Source organism: Trematomus bernacchii, unplaced genomic scaffold, assembly GCF_902827165.1.
Source record: "Trematomus bernacchii unplaced genomic scaffold, fTreBer1.1, whole genome shotgun sequence".
Lineage (NCBI taxonomy): Eukaryota > Metazoa > Chordata > Actinopteri > Perciformes > Nototheniidae > Trematomus > Trematomus bernacchii.
In genome coordinates, this window is record NW_022987592.1 from 370,651 (window position 1) to 386,288 (window position 15,638).

The window sequence follows — 15,638 nt, forward strand, 5'->3', positions numbered from 1 at the left end:
TTCTGAAACATTATGGAGCTCAAATGCCTTTTCTCTTGCGGGTTTATCACAAGGTGAGTTCCTTTTTATATCCTGCTTTTTTATACATACTTTCTCCAGTACAGGTTAGCAGTGTTAGCGATGCTTGCTATGTAAATAAAGACCATATTACTTCCAAAACACGTCCTAAAGCTTCTAAAGCCAGCCCACATTTCCGATATTACGTCAGCAAATCTGGATCAGCTCTGTTGAACCCCCGTTTTTAGAGATTTGGGTACGGAGGAAAAGAGAGAGGGTTTTGTTTTCTGACACTTTGTGAGTTCCCTGACACACCGGGAACACATATTTAGGTATAAAAGACATCAAAAAGTGCATTTTGCATGATAGGAGACCTTTAAATACATATTCCCTATCTTCAGTGTCAGTGTGCTATGACATAATCAGCATCACTTGGCTACAGTTAAGCAGCCAACGTTGACCTCTGCTGTTAGTTCTTAGTACTGAAACCTGCTTTACTCTACTATATACCTACGAAACGCTGCTCTAATCCACAGCCTGCATGTTCTCTGTGTGTTGAGGGCTGAGGTGGGAGAAGTACTCAGATCTTGTACTTAAGTAAAAGTAGAAGTACCAGAGTGAAGGAATACTCTGTTACATGTAAAGGTCCTGCATTCAAAAATGTTCTCAATTAAAAGTACAAAAGTATTAGCATCAAAATATACTTAAAGTACCAAGAGTAAAAGTAGTCATTGTGCAGATTGGTCCATTTCAGAATAATATATATGATATGTTTTATAATGATTGATCATGAAAGTGTTCTCAAAGCTGGTAAAGGTGCAGCTAGTTTGAATGACTTTGTATACTGCAGGGTAGCTTGTGAATTTACTCCAGGTGGAACTAAAGTCTGATTTAACACTTGATTAGATTTCACATCATTCATCCAGATCTGTAAAGTAACTCAAGGTATTAAATACATGTAGTGGAGTAAAAGTACACCATGTACCTCTGAACTGTAGAGGAGTAGAAGTAAACAGTAATATACAATACAACAATTTAAAAAGTACATCAAAAGTGTACTTAAGTACAGTATTTGAGTAAATGTACTTCATTACTTCGCATCTCTGGCTGAGGGGAATGCACAGACATAATTGTGTCTCTCAGAGGACAGTCTGCCAGTGGGTGGGGGGGGACTCAGCAGGATGGTGGCCCCGCCCACACGGTGACGCTCACCGGCACCACTCCAGCAGAGAGAGCAGTGTTAGCGCGGGACAGAGAGGAAGAGGAGGAGGAAGAGGAGGAGGAGGGAAACAACAGGAACACCAGAGAAGAGTTCCTCGGGGAAGCCCGTGAGAAACCCCAGCCATGTTTGTGGAGCAGAGAGGGAGGACAACTGAGGTGAGCACAACCTTCTACCTCTCAGCAACAACTCTGGTCAGTCTGAGAGCATTAATACGCTCGCTGATGGTGGACCCCAGACAGCAGGCAGTGACTGTCAGGAAGCTACATGGAGTCCATCTGCATGTGTAGGTGGGAGGAGAGTATAGAACTGTGAAGGACTCAGTGTTTGGTACAATCAGCAGTATTGTCATCAGAGATTGTAAGGGGACGAGAACAAATAAGAGAAATTGATTTCACAAGTAATGAAATAAAAGCAATGTGATGAGATGATTATGCAATAGAAATGTTCAAAGGTGTGTGAGTAGAACATGAGAATGAGAGCTGTTGAGCACCCAGGTTTATGGGTGCATGTGACAGTCAGGAGAGCACGGTAATGTCCAGGTGTGTCAGCAGCTCTGTCTGCTCTGAGATCAGCTGGAGACCTACAGGGCAATGTCTACTCAGCTGATAACACTTGACTGTTACTGTTTACTGCTTAACAATTTAACCGTGTGTAGTAGCTGTTAACATATGGTGTTAGCCTGACTGACTCACATTGTTTAACTCTGACCTGCTGCTGCAGCGCTCTCATCTGGTAGAACACAACTCATCAGTTTTCAGTGAGAGATTATGCAAGAATGTGCCTTCATGTTGTCTGTGTGTGCACTGACTCTGTCCTCTCAGTGGGAGACAGCAGATGTGGACAATCAGAGGCTGTTTCCTCATCCCCCTCTGGTACTGCCCACTCAGCTGCCGGGCCGCGGTATCTTCAGCACAATTTATTCATTAGCCTGTTCCATTATTCATCTATTTTTGTCTTTATTCAAGATTGTTCTTCGCATGGTCTTTCATTTGACACTAATACCGTAACTTCTAATACTGAAAGATCAGTGTTGATTTTGGCCAGAGGGTCCTGGCCTTAGTTAGGACAACTTTCTTTCTGTGTAAAACATCGTTTTATGTCTAGTCACCTAATTTTGAGAATAATAGAAGCTAAGGTGTGATGTTGATGTGGTTTGTAGTGGCATGTCATTGAGTAAGAGTCTGGTAAAGAACACGTCTGGATTTGCTGTAAAGGAATGTACCAAGCTCAGGTTGCCTCTGGCAGAATGCAGCAAAATACAACTATAACCACATGATAAACACCGGCTCCTCCCCCGGCTCTGCATTAGACCTGTCACCGCATCATAATGTGTGTGTGTCATCTGACTTTTCCACAAGGGTGCAGTGAGTCACTACAGGTACATCAGATTAAACATATCAACTAATAAATCAATTCATTTAATTTTTCGAATTGCACGTTTTCTAAAGTTCTGTGTTCAACAGTGGTGAACCATCAGGGCCTTCAAGGTATTCAGAGAATACCCTGGAACACTCAGATAAAACAAACAAAAGCTCAAATTAATTATATAAATAAAATGTAAATAAAATGAATAAATGAGTTGTTGATCTGTAATATTACAGTGTTACGTTGATTTGTTTGTCCTTCTCGGTCCATGCACTACGCATTTCAGTGGTTTTGTGTTAAAAAGAAAATGCAACCAATCAGATATTTTTCTGGGTCTCTGGGTAGAATATCCTTCAACCAAGGTATTCTACATCCTTGATAGAATGCCCTGGCCCTTACACTGAATGAGAGCGTACGTTTGGATTGACAATGTCGGTTCGCCACTGGTGTTCAAATATGCAAATGAGGCATGATTAGGGTTGCAAAATTCCGGGAATTTTCAAAGATGGAAACTTTCCACGGGAATAAACGGGAATTTATGGGAATAAACTGGGAATTTTCAAAATTGAAGGTTGGCTCTTCATAGGGAACTTAAATATAGTTGGGGAAAGTATATTTTAGCATAATCTTGACTAAAACAAACAGATGCCATTCAAGTACACTTGAATATCCATGCCATAGCACACTGCTTACTGCATGGCTATTGAGACCACACAAAGGTTTGCAACAGGCTCACAAATGTGAGAGTGGAAAAACTGGTTGGCATTCGGGCAAACCTAAGGCTCTTTGAGCCTGACACAGAGCCATCCTCAACAGTGACACTGAAGAGGAAGACTCAGAGTTGGATGTTGATGAGGCCCAGGAAGAGCCCATTGACTGAAAGGGTTTAGCAAAAATGCAGAAGATCGCTTGAAGGAAGATGTGCATGTTTAATGGGACTTTTTGGAGGGAGAAGGGCTCTTTTCATTTAACATTTTGAATGGGACTTTGTGGGGATTTTTGGATGGGGGGGTGCATTTTTGTTCATTTTTTAATGAGTTGGGTTGGGGGGGATGAGTAACATTTAAAGGGGACCTATCATGCAAAATGCACTTTTGTACATCTTTTATACATGAATATGTGTCCCCGGTGTTCCAGGGAACTCACCAAGTGTCAGAAAACACAACCCTCTCTATTTTCCTCCATACCCAAATCTCTAAAAAAGGGGCTGCAACGGATCTGATAAAAACTGATCCAGATTTGAACACTGTCAGGACGGTGGCGCTACGGCTATTGGGCCAACTCTCCACCTATCAGGGGAATGTGGGGTTGGGCCACGGCCGGCCATTGCCGCTCGAAAGCGCTGGAGACGCTGTAGTACATATGCCAGGCCTGTAAGTGGCGCTGTAGTCTGCCACAAAAGCAGCGAAGAAGACTTCCCGCGCATGGTTGCTATGGTTACCCTTCTGTTTATTCTCCGCTGTGGCTTTTTTTTCTCCCTCCCCGAGGCAAGCATTTGCTCCCGCTGCTGTAATTCAATGCAATCCCTCCCCGTCGAGGCAAGCACTGTAATTCTCTCCGGTTAGTCCACCAGCAGATGACAAACACCCACCTCTCCGCCTCTTCCAAGGAACGAGGGGACCGTGCGGCAGAGTTTCAGTTTCAGTTTCTTTCGCCGGTCAAGATGTCCGTTAAAGTTTAAATCTTCCGGACAAAATTAGAAAAGTGCCGGTCAAAGGTCTTCTTTGTTATTTATTGAGCTTTAAAACAAATGAATAACGACTCTATAGGCCTATAATAATATAATAAAACACGGAGGACGGAGATCTTTTTTTCTCCCCCTCTTGACTTGATCAGAGCACGGCTCCCCTCTCCTGCAGGGGGGTGTGGTCAGCTGCAGCTCACAGAATCAGCCCCGTGCAAAAACAGTGCTGGAGAACAGCACATAGGCATGAGGCATGGCTAAAATGCATGATCTGTTTGGTATTTTGAAAACAGAAACGTATAAATATACCTTATATAGGTATGGCCCTACAATATATAATTTAAATATAGCATGATAGGTGTCCTTTAACTCAACATTCCTGTTTTCGTTCTTCAATGAAACAAATAATTGTTCAATAAAATAATTAAAACTTGTTCTGTTCTACTTTAAAAAATTAAAAAATTTAAAAATCTGTTGAAATGTCATGTTTTTTTGTTTAATTTTGCATCGAATATTTCCAAAATTCCCCAACTTAACTTTCCATGGAAACTTTCCGGAAACTTTCCGGATATTTACCGGAAACTTTCCGCCCCTTTGCAACCCTAGGCATGATCTTGTTAAATATGTCCTAATGTGCATACATTTCAAGGTAAAAAATGTGGACAACCCGGGCTTTCTGTTGCTGACAGTTAAAGGTTTTTGCTGAGGGGATTTTGGATAGCTCTTTGTATCACTGCATAAATCTGAAAATACTGTCATATCTACATGTTCTTAGTAATAAAGTGTGTATAGATGAGGCTGTGAATGATGCGTGAACTGTTGTAAACACATTCACATGGATTGCATGTATCTTCAGGCTCAGAGCTGACTTCACTGTGTTGATGTGTGTGTTGACAGGAGCCAGTGTGACCTTTGAGGATGACTTCTCCACGTCCCTCTGGTGAGTAATTGAGCCCAGCACAGACAGTGTGTTTTGGTTAAATAATACAGATGACTTGGTGAATGATGGTAAACTTTTAAACATCACAACATTTAACCTTTGACAATAAAAGCCTTTGCAGCAGGTTTTGAACATATATTTCTGGGAACATGAAGCACTGAGAGATGCTGTGATTCAAAGGGTTACCCCATATTATGTATTGAACTTTCTTAAAGTTTGAAGTAATTACTTTTAGTCCTTATACGGGTCAGGTTTTTAAACTTTGAAAAGTGTCCGCTCTAAACTGAGAATGTGCAGCAGGTGAAGCCCCCCTCATTATCCCCTGCTGTCCTGGGGTGAGCGCCTCCTGGCCCACTGACCATCTGCTAGCTGCTGCAGGCCATAAGCTCTTGACACAGCCTTGTCTCAAACCGCCCCCCCCCCCCCATTGATTACTTTACTGATAAGCAATCCATCCCTAACCATAGTATCTGCTAGCCCATGGGTAGTTCAGGTCCTAATGTGAGCCCCTTCATACACTCTGCTGCAGCACTACACAGCCCCTGGTTCAGTGTGTGACACATTCATTAAACACAAAATAATGTTAAGTTATGATATTCTTCAAAGACAGAACCACATAACGTCTAAAGACTAAAATGTAAAACCTCTGAAAAATGGTGTATAACAGGTTCAGGTTATTTATTGGTTTGCAGATAAAAAGGGATCCACCACGACACAGACAACAAACAAATCTCCAAAAAAGCACCCCCTGTCACATCTAAAAACACTTGAAAACCACAAGTACAAACATGAGAGGTTAATAAATAAATAGGCATTGCTTCTGTAGCATCTATAGCACAGGCACATAGCATAAACACTCTGAAATGCTCTCTTTGAACTATTTAATGGAGATACTGTTTTTCAACTACATTTAAAAAGAATAACAATTACAGAATCTGTTTAGTTGTATATTGAAATGTCACACTGTTCCCGAGCTGTGTAGGGAGCTGCAGCTCTGTTGACCCCGGCAGCTTTCTGCGGAGCTTTTGTTTTTGAGGCTGAGTGATGAAGCCCAAAGTGAAAAGTGGACAGAATGTACACATAGTGAACCTGATGCTTCAGGTTCACTATGTGTACATTCTGTCCACTTTTCACTTTGGGGCCCCAAGGTGCTTATAGCCCAGAGGCTTGTTGTTGCCTGGATGTGTTTGTCTAAGTGGTGGTGCAAAGGAGGAGTGACTGGTGAAGGGTTAGGACTTAAAAGCCATATGCCCAGAGTGTAATCCTGCGATTACTCCTATGTTTACGTGGCTCTGTATCAGCAGACCCCTGGCAGCATACTGTCCAACATGTTGCATCATGTTCAGGGACTCAGGGGACAGACTTCACAGGGGACCCAGGGGAATGCTTATGGATCTAAGGATTCCTAAACAATCAGTCCTACGGTGTGTGGGCTTCCATCTTTTAGTACGGGGACACCTGCACTCCACTGCTCCTCACAAAACATTAGCCAGGTTATATAAACCAACTAAACATCAAACAAGTCCCGCTCGGTCCGAAGTTACAAAATACACAAAGCCGCCGAATGGCTCAGTTGGTAGAGCTGGCAGCCCATGTACCGCAGGACCCGGGTCCGAATCTGGCCTGGGACCATTTGCTGCGTGTCATCACCTCTTTCCCCCCCTTTAATAGCTGTCACTTGAATAAAAAAATATTTAAAAAATAATAAATACATGAGGCCATTGTAGGTAAAAAAAAAATAGAAATTCACAGAGGTGCAGTGTTGATATTTAGAGATATACTCCACATTTCCAAGATTCGAGAAAAACCGGACAGGTTTATATAAAACAATTCGGGAAAACAGGAGTGGACCCTTCCTGGACACACAAGCACTACATCACATTCTTCCTCCTCAGAGTCTGCAGCTGATGTGGCTCCAGGCAAAGAGGAAGATGAGGATGAAGAGGAGCAGGGGGAGGAGTTTGAGTTTGATGACAGCGATGACAGGGGCCCTCCTGAGAGGCAGAGGGACTGGCCCTCAGGCCACAGCGCCTCACTGCTACACTGCTCAGGTACACAATAGATGTGGATATACTAAAATACAAGTCTTATGCTTGTAGATGCCATCATCATGTTCTTCTCTGTATGCATTTTCCCTGTAGGAGACATGGCGGTCAGGAAGTCACCAGAGGGGTGAGTTGCTGTACACCAGGCAACATCACAACAAACAATAATGAAACTGAATTTAAAATCACTGTAGTGTTTAATATAACAGGCCTAGAAAAACAATTTTGGCACATTCATTTAATGTCTAATTTATATTTAAAATAACTGTGTACTTTAAACTGTAAACCAAAAGGAAAAAAGAAGGCTCGACTAATACCTTTGGTTTGTTTATTAATTCTGTAAAGATATTTAAGTTGGCAAACATTTACCAAACCTGTTGTAATAGCTATTTTAATGATGGTCATATTTTGGTTGAAGTTTCACCATTGTGTGTTATTCACTGTGTGTGCCATGGAGTGTCACTCACCGATTCCCTATGGCACAGGTATTTAAGGTGTGTGTTGTCACAGGATTGGGTGTGTCTGACCCCGGAAGGGCAACAGGTTTTTGACCGCATTACCACGAGTGTGAATACTGCAAAGGATGTTTGTTAAGGAAATAAATAGATTGTATTACCCCGCACCTGAATACAAGCCTACCTATTCATCATTGAACACAACAACACAAACGGTATCTATAAATACAGCAAGCGAGTCAGTCAAGTCATCCCCGGGAGTTAAACCAACACATAGAAGCTTTAGTATTCGGCTAAAGCTCCTACAGCTATCGTTAACAGAATAACACAAACCTGTGACTCTAACTGTGGAGTTAGGGCCTGTGTCCACATAGCGCCATTTTTCTACGTCTTTTTTGAGTGGCTGCTCGGAGCACTTAGAGTTGAAAATATTAAAACTTTTCATAAGTCGCCGGTGACGGCCGTGTTGTTCAGACAGAACAGAGACTGAGAAGCATGTTTGTTGGAGCAGATCGGCCAGGGGACACCAGGTGTTAGCTGCTAGTGATTGAGGGTCTGTTATCCTCCTCCTCACTCAACGCCTGTCAGACTGAGCAGTGAAGCTCATTCAGACAAAAGGTGAGAGCAAGATCCTTCTGTTAAAATGACACACTTTTGTCTGTGCTCATAGTGAAAAAACAATGTCCTACAAACATATGATGAAATCCATGCTAGCCTGTCTTACAAAAGTTGTTGTTTAGATATCTTCATGGAAACAGTGACAAAGCGCTATGACCTTTTTCTGCTGAAACGAATGGAGCAGCTTTCTGCCAGAAAAAGGCGCTATGTGGACAGAGGCCCATAAAGGCAAACCAGTTCAAACCAGTAAACAGTGATCCACATTATTGACTTCATCTCACCCGGTACTTTTTTGTCATTTGGTAGGACTTATTACTACCATAAATGCCATGTTGTATGTGACGGAGGTTCATGGTTTCAGTCTGGGATTGATCCACCTGCCACTGGGCGATTCTCCCATTATTAACCCAAAGTTTAGCTGAGCATGAAAATCTGGATCCTTTGTTGTAGCTTTACAAACAACTACAAGATACTAATGAAAAATCAACTCACCACAAGATCCACTTACCAGAAGGGTTACTGTCTTGCTCAAATACATCGCCAGCTTTTTTCAAGTCTTAAAGTTCAATCTTTGGTCACGTTACCTCAATTTGACTTTTTTGGGCAAACAGGCTTTGGAATTATTTGTTAGGAAGTTTTGGAGTGCAATAAATCTCAAGAATACAAGAGAAATAACCGCAAAGATAAATGTGAAGAGCTCTTTAATGACCTTCAGACTAAAATGCTTGTTGCAGATGTTCCACCTCCTCGGATGTGGCAGCGACAGGAGAGCCGGAGAATTTCTGGAAAGCAAACAGTGTTTATGAAGGTGAGAATCAGAGGAACATCAGTATCTAACGTCCAGTTCTCCAGATCTGTGTCCATGTGTCACCAAAGTGAGGATGTTTTGTGTTTGATTGCATCCAAACAGCACACGCATCACATCGAGCTACGGAGTGGCTCAGTGTGGTTTCAGAGCTCACAGTGCGATTAAACAAAGGTACAGAACCTTCCTCTGTTAGCTTGATTTGGTAGTAGCTAGCTCCTAGCAAAGGTAAGATATACAGATAGCATTAGCATTAGCTAGTTATCCCCTGCATCAGACCCCTGTTGTGTGTGCTTAAAGTGGCTCCTGTGAACAGTAGTGCATATGGTAGTGAGGTTTTTGTTTGAGCAGATATTAGTATTGTGTTGACAGGTGTGTGTGTGTGTGTGTGTGTGTGTTTGTGTGTGTGTGTGTGTGTGTGTGTGTGTGTGTGTACGCTGAAAGGTTGACTTTACTTAAATGTATTATGTCAACAAATTTTGCATAACTAATGACAAAATTAAGTTGAACCTAATATGTTTTATTTCAACTTTATATTATTGATTTCATTCAACCTAATACATTTATGTGAAATCCGTTCACATAATACCTTTTAATTAAAGTCAACATTTCAGTTTTTTCAGTGCTTAAATGATTTGTCAGATCATCAGCACATCAACTACAACTGCTTGCTGCCTATCAATCATTCAAATGTCACATGTTGTTGAAACAAGCTACCCTTGATATGCTGTGTGGCCTCTTTGTTTAAGAGTTTAGAGTTTTTGTTTACTATTTTCTTTGAATAAATGGACGGCAATGGATCACTAATGTGGATTTGTGTAGATTTTCTATTTGCTAATACAACATATCATTAAAAAGAAATGGGGCTTTTAAAGAAATGTCAGCATACGACAGCCACTGTCCCGAGACCCTCGCAGCGAACAGGGAATAACTGCAGCAGAGACCACAGGGACACAGAGGAGGGAGGCATCTGCCAGGGCGGGCAAAAGAATAAACTACATAGTAAAATTACAACAGAGACAATCCATATAACAATATGATTATTTGAACATACATGGAAAAGATGGATACTGAAAATGGATGTAAATATTTCTCTTATTTGTATTCTATAGGGGAATGTTCTAATAATATTGAAGAAAGTGCAGGTTTTACTGCATTCTACTACAACTGGTACATCTGAAGTCATTTATGGGGTTACAACTTCCTTTTTTTTTGTCACCCAATGATTTGATGATTTTTTTTTTTAAATGTCTGCATGAGAATTATAATAATAATAATTATTCTGCCAATTCAGTTATTGATAAGTCGACTAATGTTAGCAGCTCTGCTCCTTTAACACTGGTTCAATGGTTTTATGTTGTAGGAAAGTCTTCTATAATGACAGGAGGGGGTAATGAGGACGCTGCTGAGGAACAGGTGTTGTCTTCAGCCAATCCTCACACTGAGCACCACACTGCAGGGGGCCGCCCCCCCCACAGTGTGCTCAGACACCCACAGGCCATCTATGATGATGTGCCTGCTGAACATAAACAGCACCCAGTGGGAGGTGAGTGTTGTTTTCACATCATTGACCACCACGCTTTATTCTACACTGTGGGCTGCACAGATTTATTTGACAGACTCAAACAGAATAGGCTACATGAGTAGCACATGTTTTTCATCTGTGGTTTTCTATGTGTAGATGTTGATGACATCTACGAGGACATCCAGAGAACGGATCAGTGCGGCTCCAGCGGCTGGAGCTCCAGTGAATTTGAGAGTTATGATGAGCTTTCAGACAGCGAGGCTGCTCCGGCACACAGCAGCAAGGTGCCTCCCTCATACACTTTATTTTACTGTCAATAAGATTAGCAAGTCCTCGTTATAGTTCTCTGGTCTCTGGCATGACATTCAGTCCACAGAAAGAATGCTTCTTTTCACTCATATTTCCATTTAGTACAGTTGAACTTGTGTAATTGTTCCCTGAAAGTTACCATTTACATAATATGTTAGTTGTGTATTATATAATTCATACAATGTATTATAGAGAACACTAAAACATGATGGCAAAATAACAGACATTCAAAACGTATTTACATGCAATACTTTTCTTGGACACTTGGGGTCAGCAGAACATGCTGACAACACATCAATGACATATCATCCCATTCTGTGTTAATAGTACGGCGGCTTATGACCCGATTTGAGAAGGATGGGGACACGCCGGATAAAATCACCAGATTTGTTCCATGTGTTCTACATCACCATAGCTTTAAATTTGGGGGGGGGGAGCCACTTCATCAAGATGGCGGATGGTGGCCATCTTGGATTTCCAAGATGAGCCGCCATGCAAAAGCTATAAGTGCCAATATCTTGGCTTCCAAGCCACTTAGAAGGTCAATCTTGGTGTCAAAGTACATTTTCTAGGTCAAGCAATGCATTAAAGCTATTGAGAATATCACTAGATGATTATTTGTACCGAGATCAAATAAATATGGTAATACTGGCAATGTATTCACATCATTTTTTACTTGGTTCCTAAGCGGCTCGACTATAGGTCATATGTACATTAATTTAAGTCATATACATTGATAAATGGACAATATGCATGAATTTAATTTCACTTTATTTGCTTCCTTTTTTAACATAAAGAATTTTTACATCTAGGCTATAATTACATTATCTGTCACATTTACAACTGCAAAGCTCTATGCATTTCAAGTGTGCCTTCTTGCATGAGCACCTTGCACCACAGCTTTTACAACCACACTTGACGAGTTCAGTGCAGGCTTTCGAAGCCATTGGTAAAGTGCTCCACACAGGAAGCCAGACCAGGCTGTCTCTATCCAAAGTCCATCCATATCCTTCTGGACTGTTTGTCCGCTGCTGGGCCAGTTCAGATGTTGCCCAGATCCCAGACTGGTAGGCAACTCACTTCAAGGGCTGTAGCAGGGAATCTTGTGTTGGTGGAATGTGTTCCATTGTTTTGTTCTTCTGGCAGAACATCTTTCTCTGTGCTTCATTTACAGATTCCAAATCACTTGTCTTGTCGTAAAGGACTACTGTGTTGCGCTCTAGAAGTCGAAAGTGTTCGGCATCTATGGTCACGGGAGTATGCGGATTTGCTGCAATATAGTTGAAGGCTTGGGTGACCTCAGGGTAGGAATTCCAAGCATCCCATGCTGACTTCTTCCCCTTGCCGCAGAAGGCTGAGGTTGTGTCACAGCCGGTGCAACAGTGGAAGAAGAGAAGTGCTGTTGACCTGTCTTTGCCCAAAGTATGGCAGATGGTATTGATGTGATGATAAGTGTAGTTTTTGCCGGTGCCAAAAGCAACCCAGATGTCTGCAGCTGGATACTTGGTGAGCAGGGCATGGAACTTGCCGATGAGGATAACGACAACATCCGTATCCACAGTGCGTACCAAGTAGAAGAGCCATGCTCCAGGGCATCAAGCAGATGAATCATAATCCTGGTGTCAGCCTCTTCATGGTTACATGGCAGCATGAAGTGGCTGGTGTCTGTGCCAACTACTCTGACGCCAGATGAAATGAAGACCTGCTTGCCAACTGGCCAGGCAGTGGATGACATTTTACTGGAGAGGAAGGTGAAGAGTTCCTGCTTGTTCCTGGGGTCACGCAAGAAATCTGGCTAGTTCCTTGGCAGCTTGTTCTGACCAGCAACCTTCCGCCGTATCCCTTTGCCTCGCTTCTCCCTCGTTGACTCTTTTATGCTTCTGGTGATGTAAGTATCCCAGACCACATCAACTCTGATGTCTTAAAGGGCTTCATGATGTGGGGACCAAAGACACAACTGGCATATTCATCAAATGTGGTAATGTTGGGATGTGGACAGGAAGTGCACAACAGCTGCACCGTCGAGTACTTTCACATCAAAAGTACCTGGAGGTTCCTGTTGTGTCTTCTTTGTCAGAATAATTAGCAGATCTGACTTCTTTCCAAGCCGTAGTTTCCCTCTGTCAGATAGAGAGGGAGGGTATGGATGGTTTTCATGCTTAAAGAAGGTGCTCATATCCCCCTCTCTGTGTTGCATGGCTATATATAATTGGGAAAAGAGTGCCACATCATCCCATTCATTGAGATCTGCCCTGCCTGCTTGGTCTTTGTCCTGGGTGTTGGCCATCTAAAGAGAGGCATTGAGTTCTTTTTGATGGGCTCATTAATGGAGTGTGTGCGGTCCCTGATCACTCTCTTATGGGACTTGTTGTACTGATCTCTGCCCACTGATTCCACTGTGTTAACAACAGACTCGTCAATGATATTCCGTGTCCACCATTGGAAGATCGGGGTATCATCTAGGAACGGATTGCTCATCCCACTGATGGTGTGCACCAGAGCTAGTGCTTGCTCTTTGAATGTCTTCTGTGTAGACATTCCTTCTTCGGTGGTGTTGTTTATTGCCTTTTTCTAAAATATACTCCTGCTCAAACTCTTTTAGGGGTCGTGCTTGTTCAGGCCCTGCGATCATCCACTTTTTGAAGGCTTCAGGATTCTCGGTGAGTCCCACAGCAGCCCCAGAACCCTTCACCAGATCATTATTCTGCTCATGAGCCTGGTCTATCGGTATGCTTGAGAATCTGTTTGTGGGTTTGGGAACAACCCAATGACCATGTTCTTCAAATTCCTTGTGAATGGACGTGGGCAAGCTTTCCATGTCCCGGATGTGGACAGGAATCCATCGGGCATAGTTCTGGTGATCAAGGGCGAAGAACCATTGGACGAGGGCCTTCAGTGACTCCACATAGAGGGGGAAATCTTGTTCTCTGTGCGCCTGCACAAATATCAGACCCAGATTTTCCATGTTGAGGATGGTCAGAATCAGAACCAGAATACCTTTATTAGTCCCACAGAGGGGACATTTACGTAGATAGAGCAGAAAAAGAGCCATCCCAGTCGTGAAATGTTGGACTCTTTGTGATCATATCTTGTCTCCAAGCTTCTTTGCTCTTCTCATTATCAGTCACCATGTCCAAGAAGGCATCCTGCTGCAGCTTCGCCAATGCCAGGCAAGATTAATAGTACCCGCCCACTACTCAGCTATGTGAGTTGTGTCAGTGGCAGTGGGTAGAGATGAAAAGGGAGTCGGAATTTAGAAAAATATATTTGTTCAATCTCAGTAATTTATTCATTGAAATTGGGTCCTAATGAAGGGGTCTACAATGAGTCAAATTGAATTGATATATTGCCCGAATGGACCAAATAATTAAATATTGGCAAACAATAGTCACATTATGAAATTCTCAATAGCTTTAATGCATTCCCTGACCCAGAAAATGTATATTTTGACACCAAGATTGACCTTCTAAGTGGCTTGGAAGCCGAGATATTGGCACTTATAGCTTTTGCATGGCGGCCCAGCTTGGAAATCCAAGATGGCCGCCATCTTCCATCTTGATGAAGTAGCTCCCCCCCAAATTTAAAGCTATGGTGATGTAGAACACATGGAAAAAATGTGGTGCTTTTATCCGGCGTGTCCCCATAATTTTGCTAAGCTGCCGCACTATAACATGGCTGTGGTTAGTTACGGGGTGTGTGTGTTTGTGTCCACCTAACGAGTGTGAGAGCATTAGTCTCTCACCTTTAGCTCTAGTTTTGGTCTCCATATGTGTCTGTTTTGTTGTTTAATGTTCCACAATGTCTATGTACCCCTATGTTTTCCCCCTGACAACATGGTCCCAAACATTTTACAAGCAATAACACAGACGATCAAGACGTTAAAGATCAGTTAGGCACAGTTTAGCCCAGTCTTCTTTAAAATCAATGAACAGTGTAAACGAAACCTGAAAAGGGGAAGCAAATTATTTGTGTCAGTCCCTGGCCTCGCTCTGTCAGCACATGTGTGTTCTGCTTCTGTTAGCATGTGTGACTGCTCGGGTGGACTTTCCCCTCTCAGCTCATGTGTTGCTGTTTGAGAAAGCAGCAGAGTGTGTAGATGTTATCACATTCACAATAAGAAGTTTATCATCTGGCTTTAAACTCAGAGGATGTCTCTCTGTCTTGGATAAGACATCAGACTTTTGAAGGAGAAAACATGTTCTAAATGCAAGAGATTCATTGATACACAGTGTGAGGTATGTGTCTTGTTTTCTACGGCTTTAATCAAATACTACCAAGCATTGGACTGTCACCTGCCTGACAATTGACAATATAGTGAGTGATGATCAGTTTCTTAATCTTGTTGACTTTTCATTTTTTTTGTTTTGACCGGATTTTAAATCTTACTTTCAAACGTTTACACTACATAGGAAGAGTTGTGAACTTTTGAACAGGCTATATCAGTTCTTAAAACACCTTTGATCATTTTATAATTTATGTAAATTAAGCAGTGTGTGGATATAAGTGAATATGAGTTAGAACATCCAGTATGTTAGAGTTGCTGCTTCTTGAAATACAATAAACGATCGATGTTAGTCAGGCATGATGTCATATTTAGAGGGCTCACCTCAGATGTTAGTGTCAGCAGTAGCTGATGAATATGATAGGCTTTGTGTTTTCTGTGTGCACTTGAT

General features: G+C 42.2%; 1 protein-coding gene across 1 annotated transcript in view; it reads left to right on the top strand.

Annotated features, from left to right (window-relative positions):
* The first annotated feature begins 1,267 nt into the window (after positions 1–1,267).
* LOC117481492 (rho guanine nucleotide exchange factor 10-like protein) overlaps positions 1,268–15,638 on the top strand; it is a 59,156-nt gene continuing 44,785 nt past the window's right edge. Inside the window, 7 exon segments of the mRNA XM_034129191.1 lie at positions 1,268–1,374; positions 5,166–5,208; positions 7,104–7,259; positions 7,350–7,380; positions 9,061–9,134; positions 10,495–10,677; positions 10,813–10,940. Of these exon segments, the coding sequence (XP_033985082.1) occupies positions 5,187–5,208; positions 7,104–7,259; positions 7,350–7,380; positions 9,061–9,134; positions 10,495–10,677; positions 10,813–10,940 (594 nt within the window). The 5' untranslated portion in view covers positions 1,268–1,374; positions 5,166–5,186.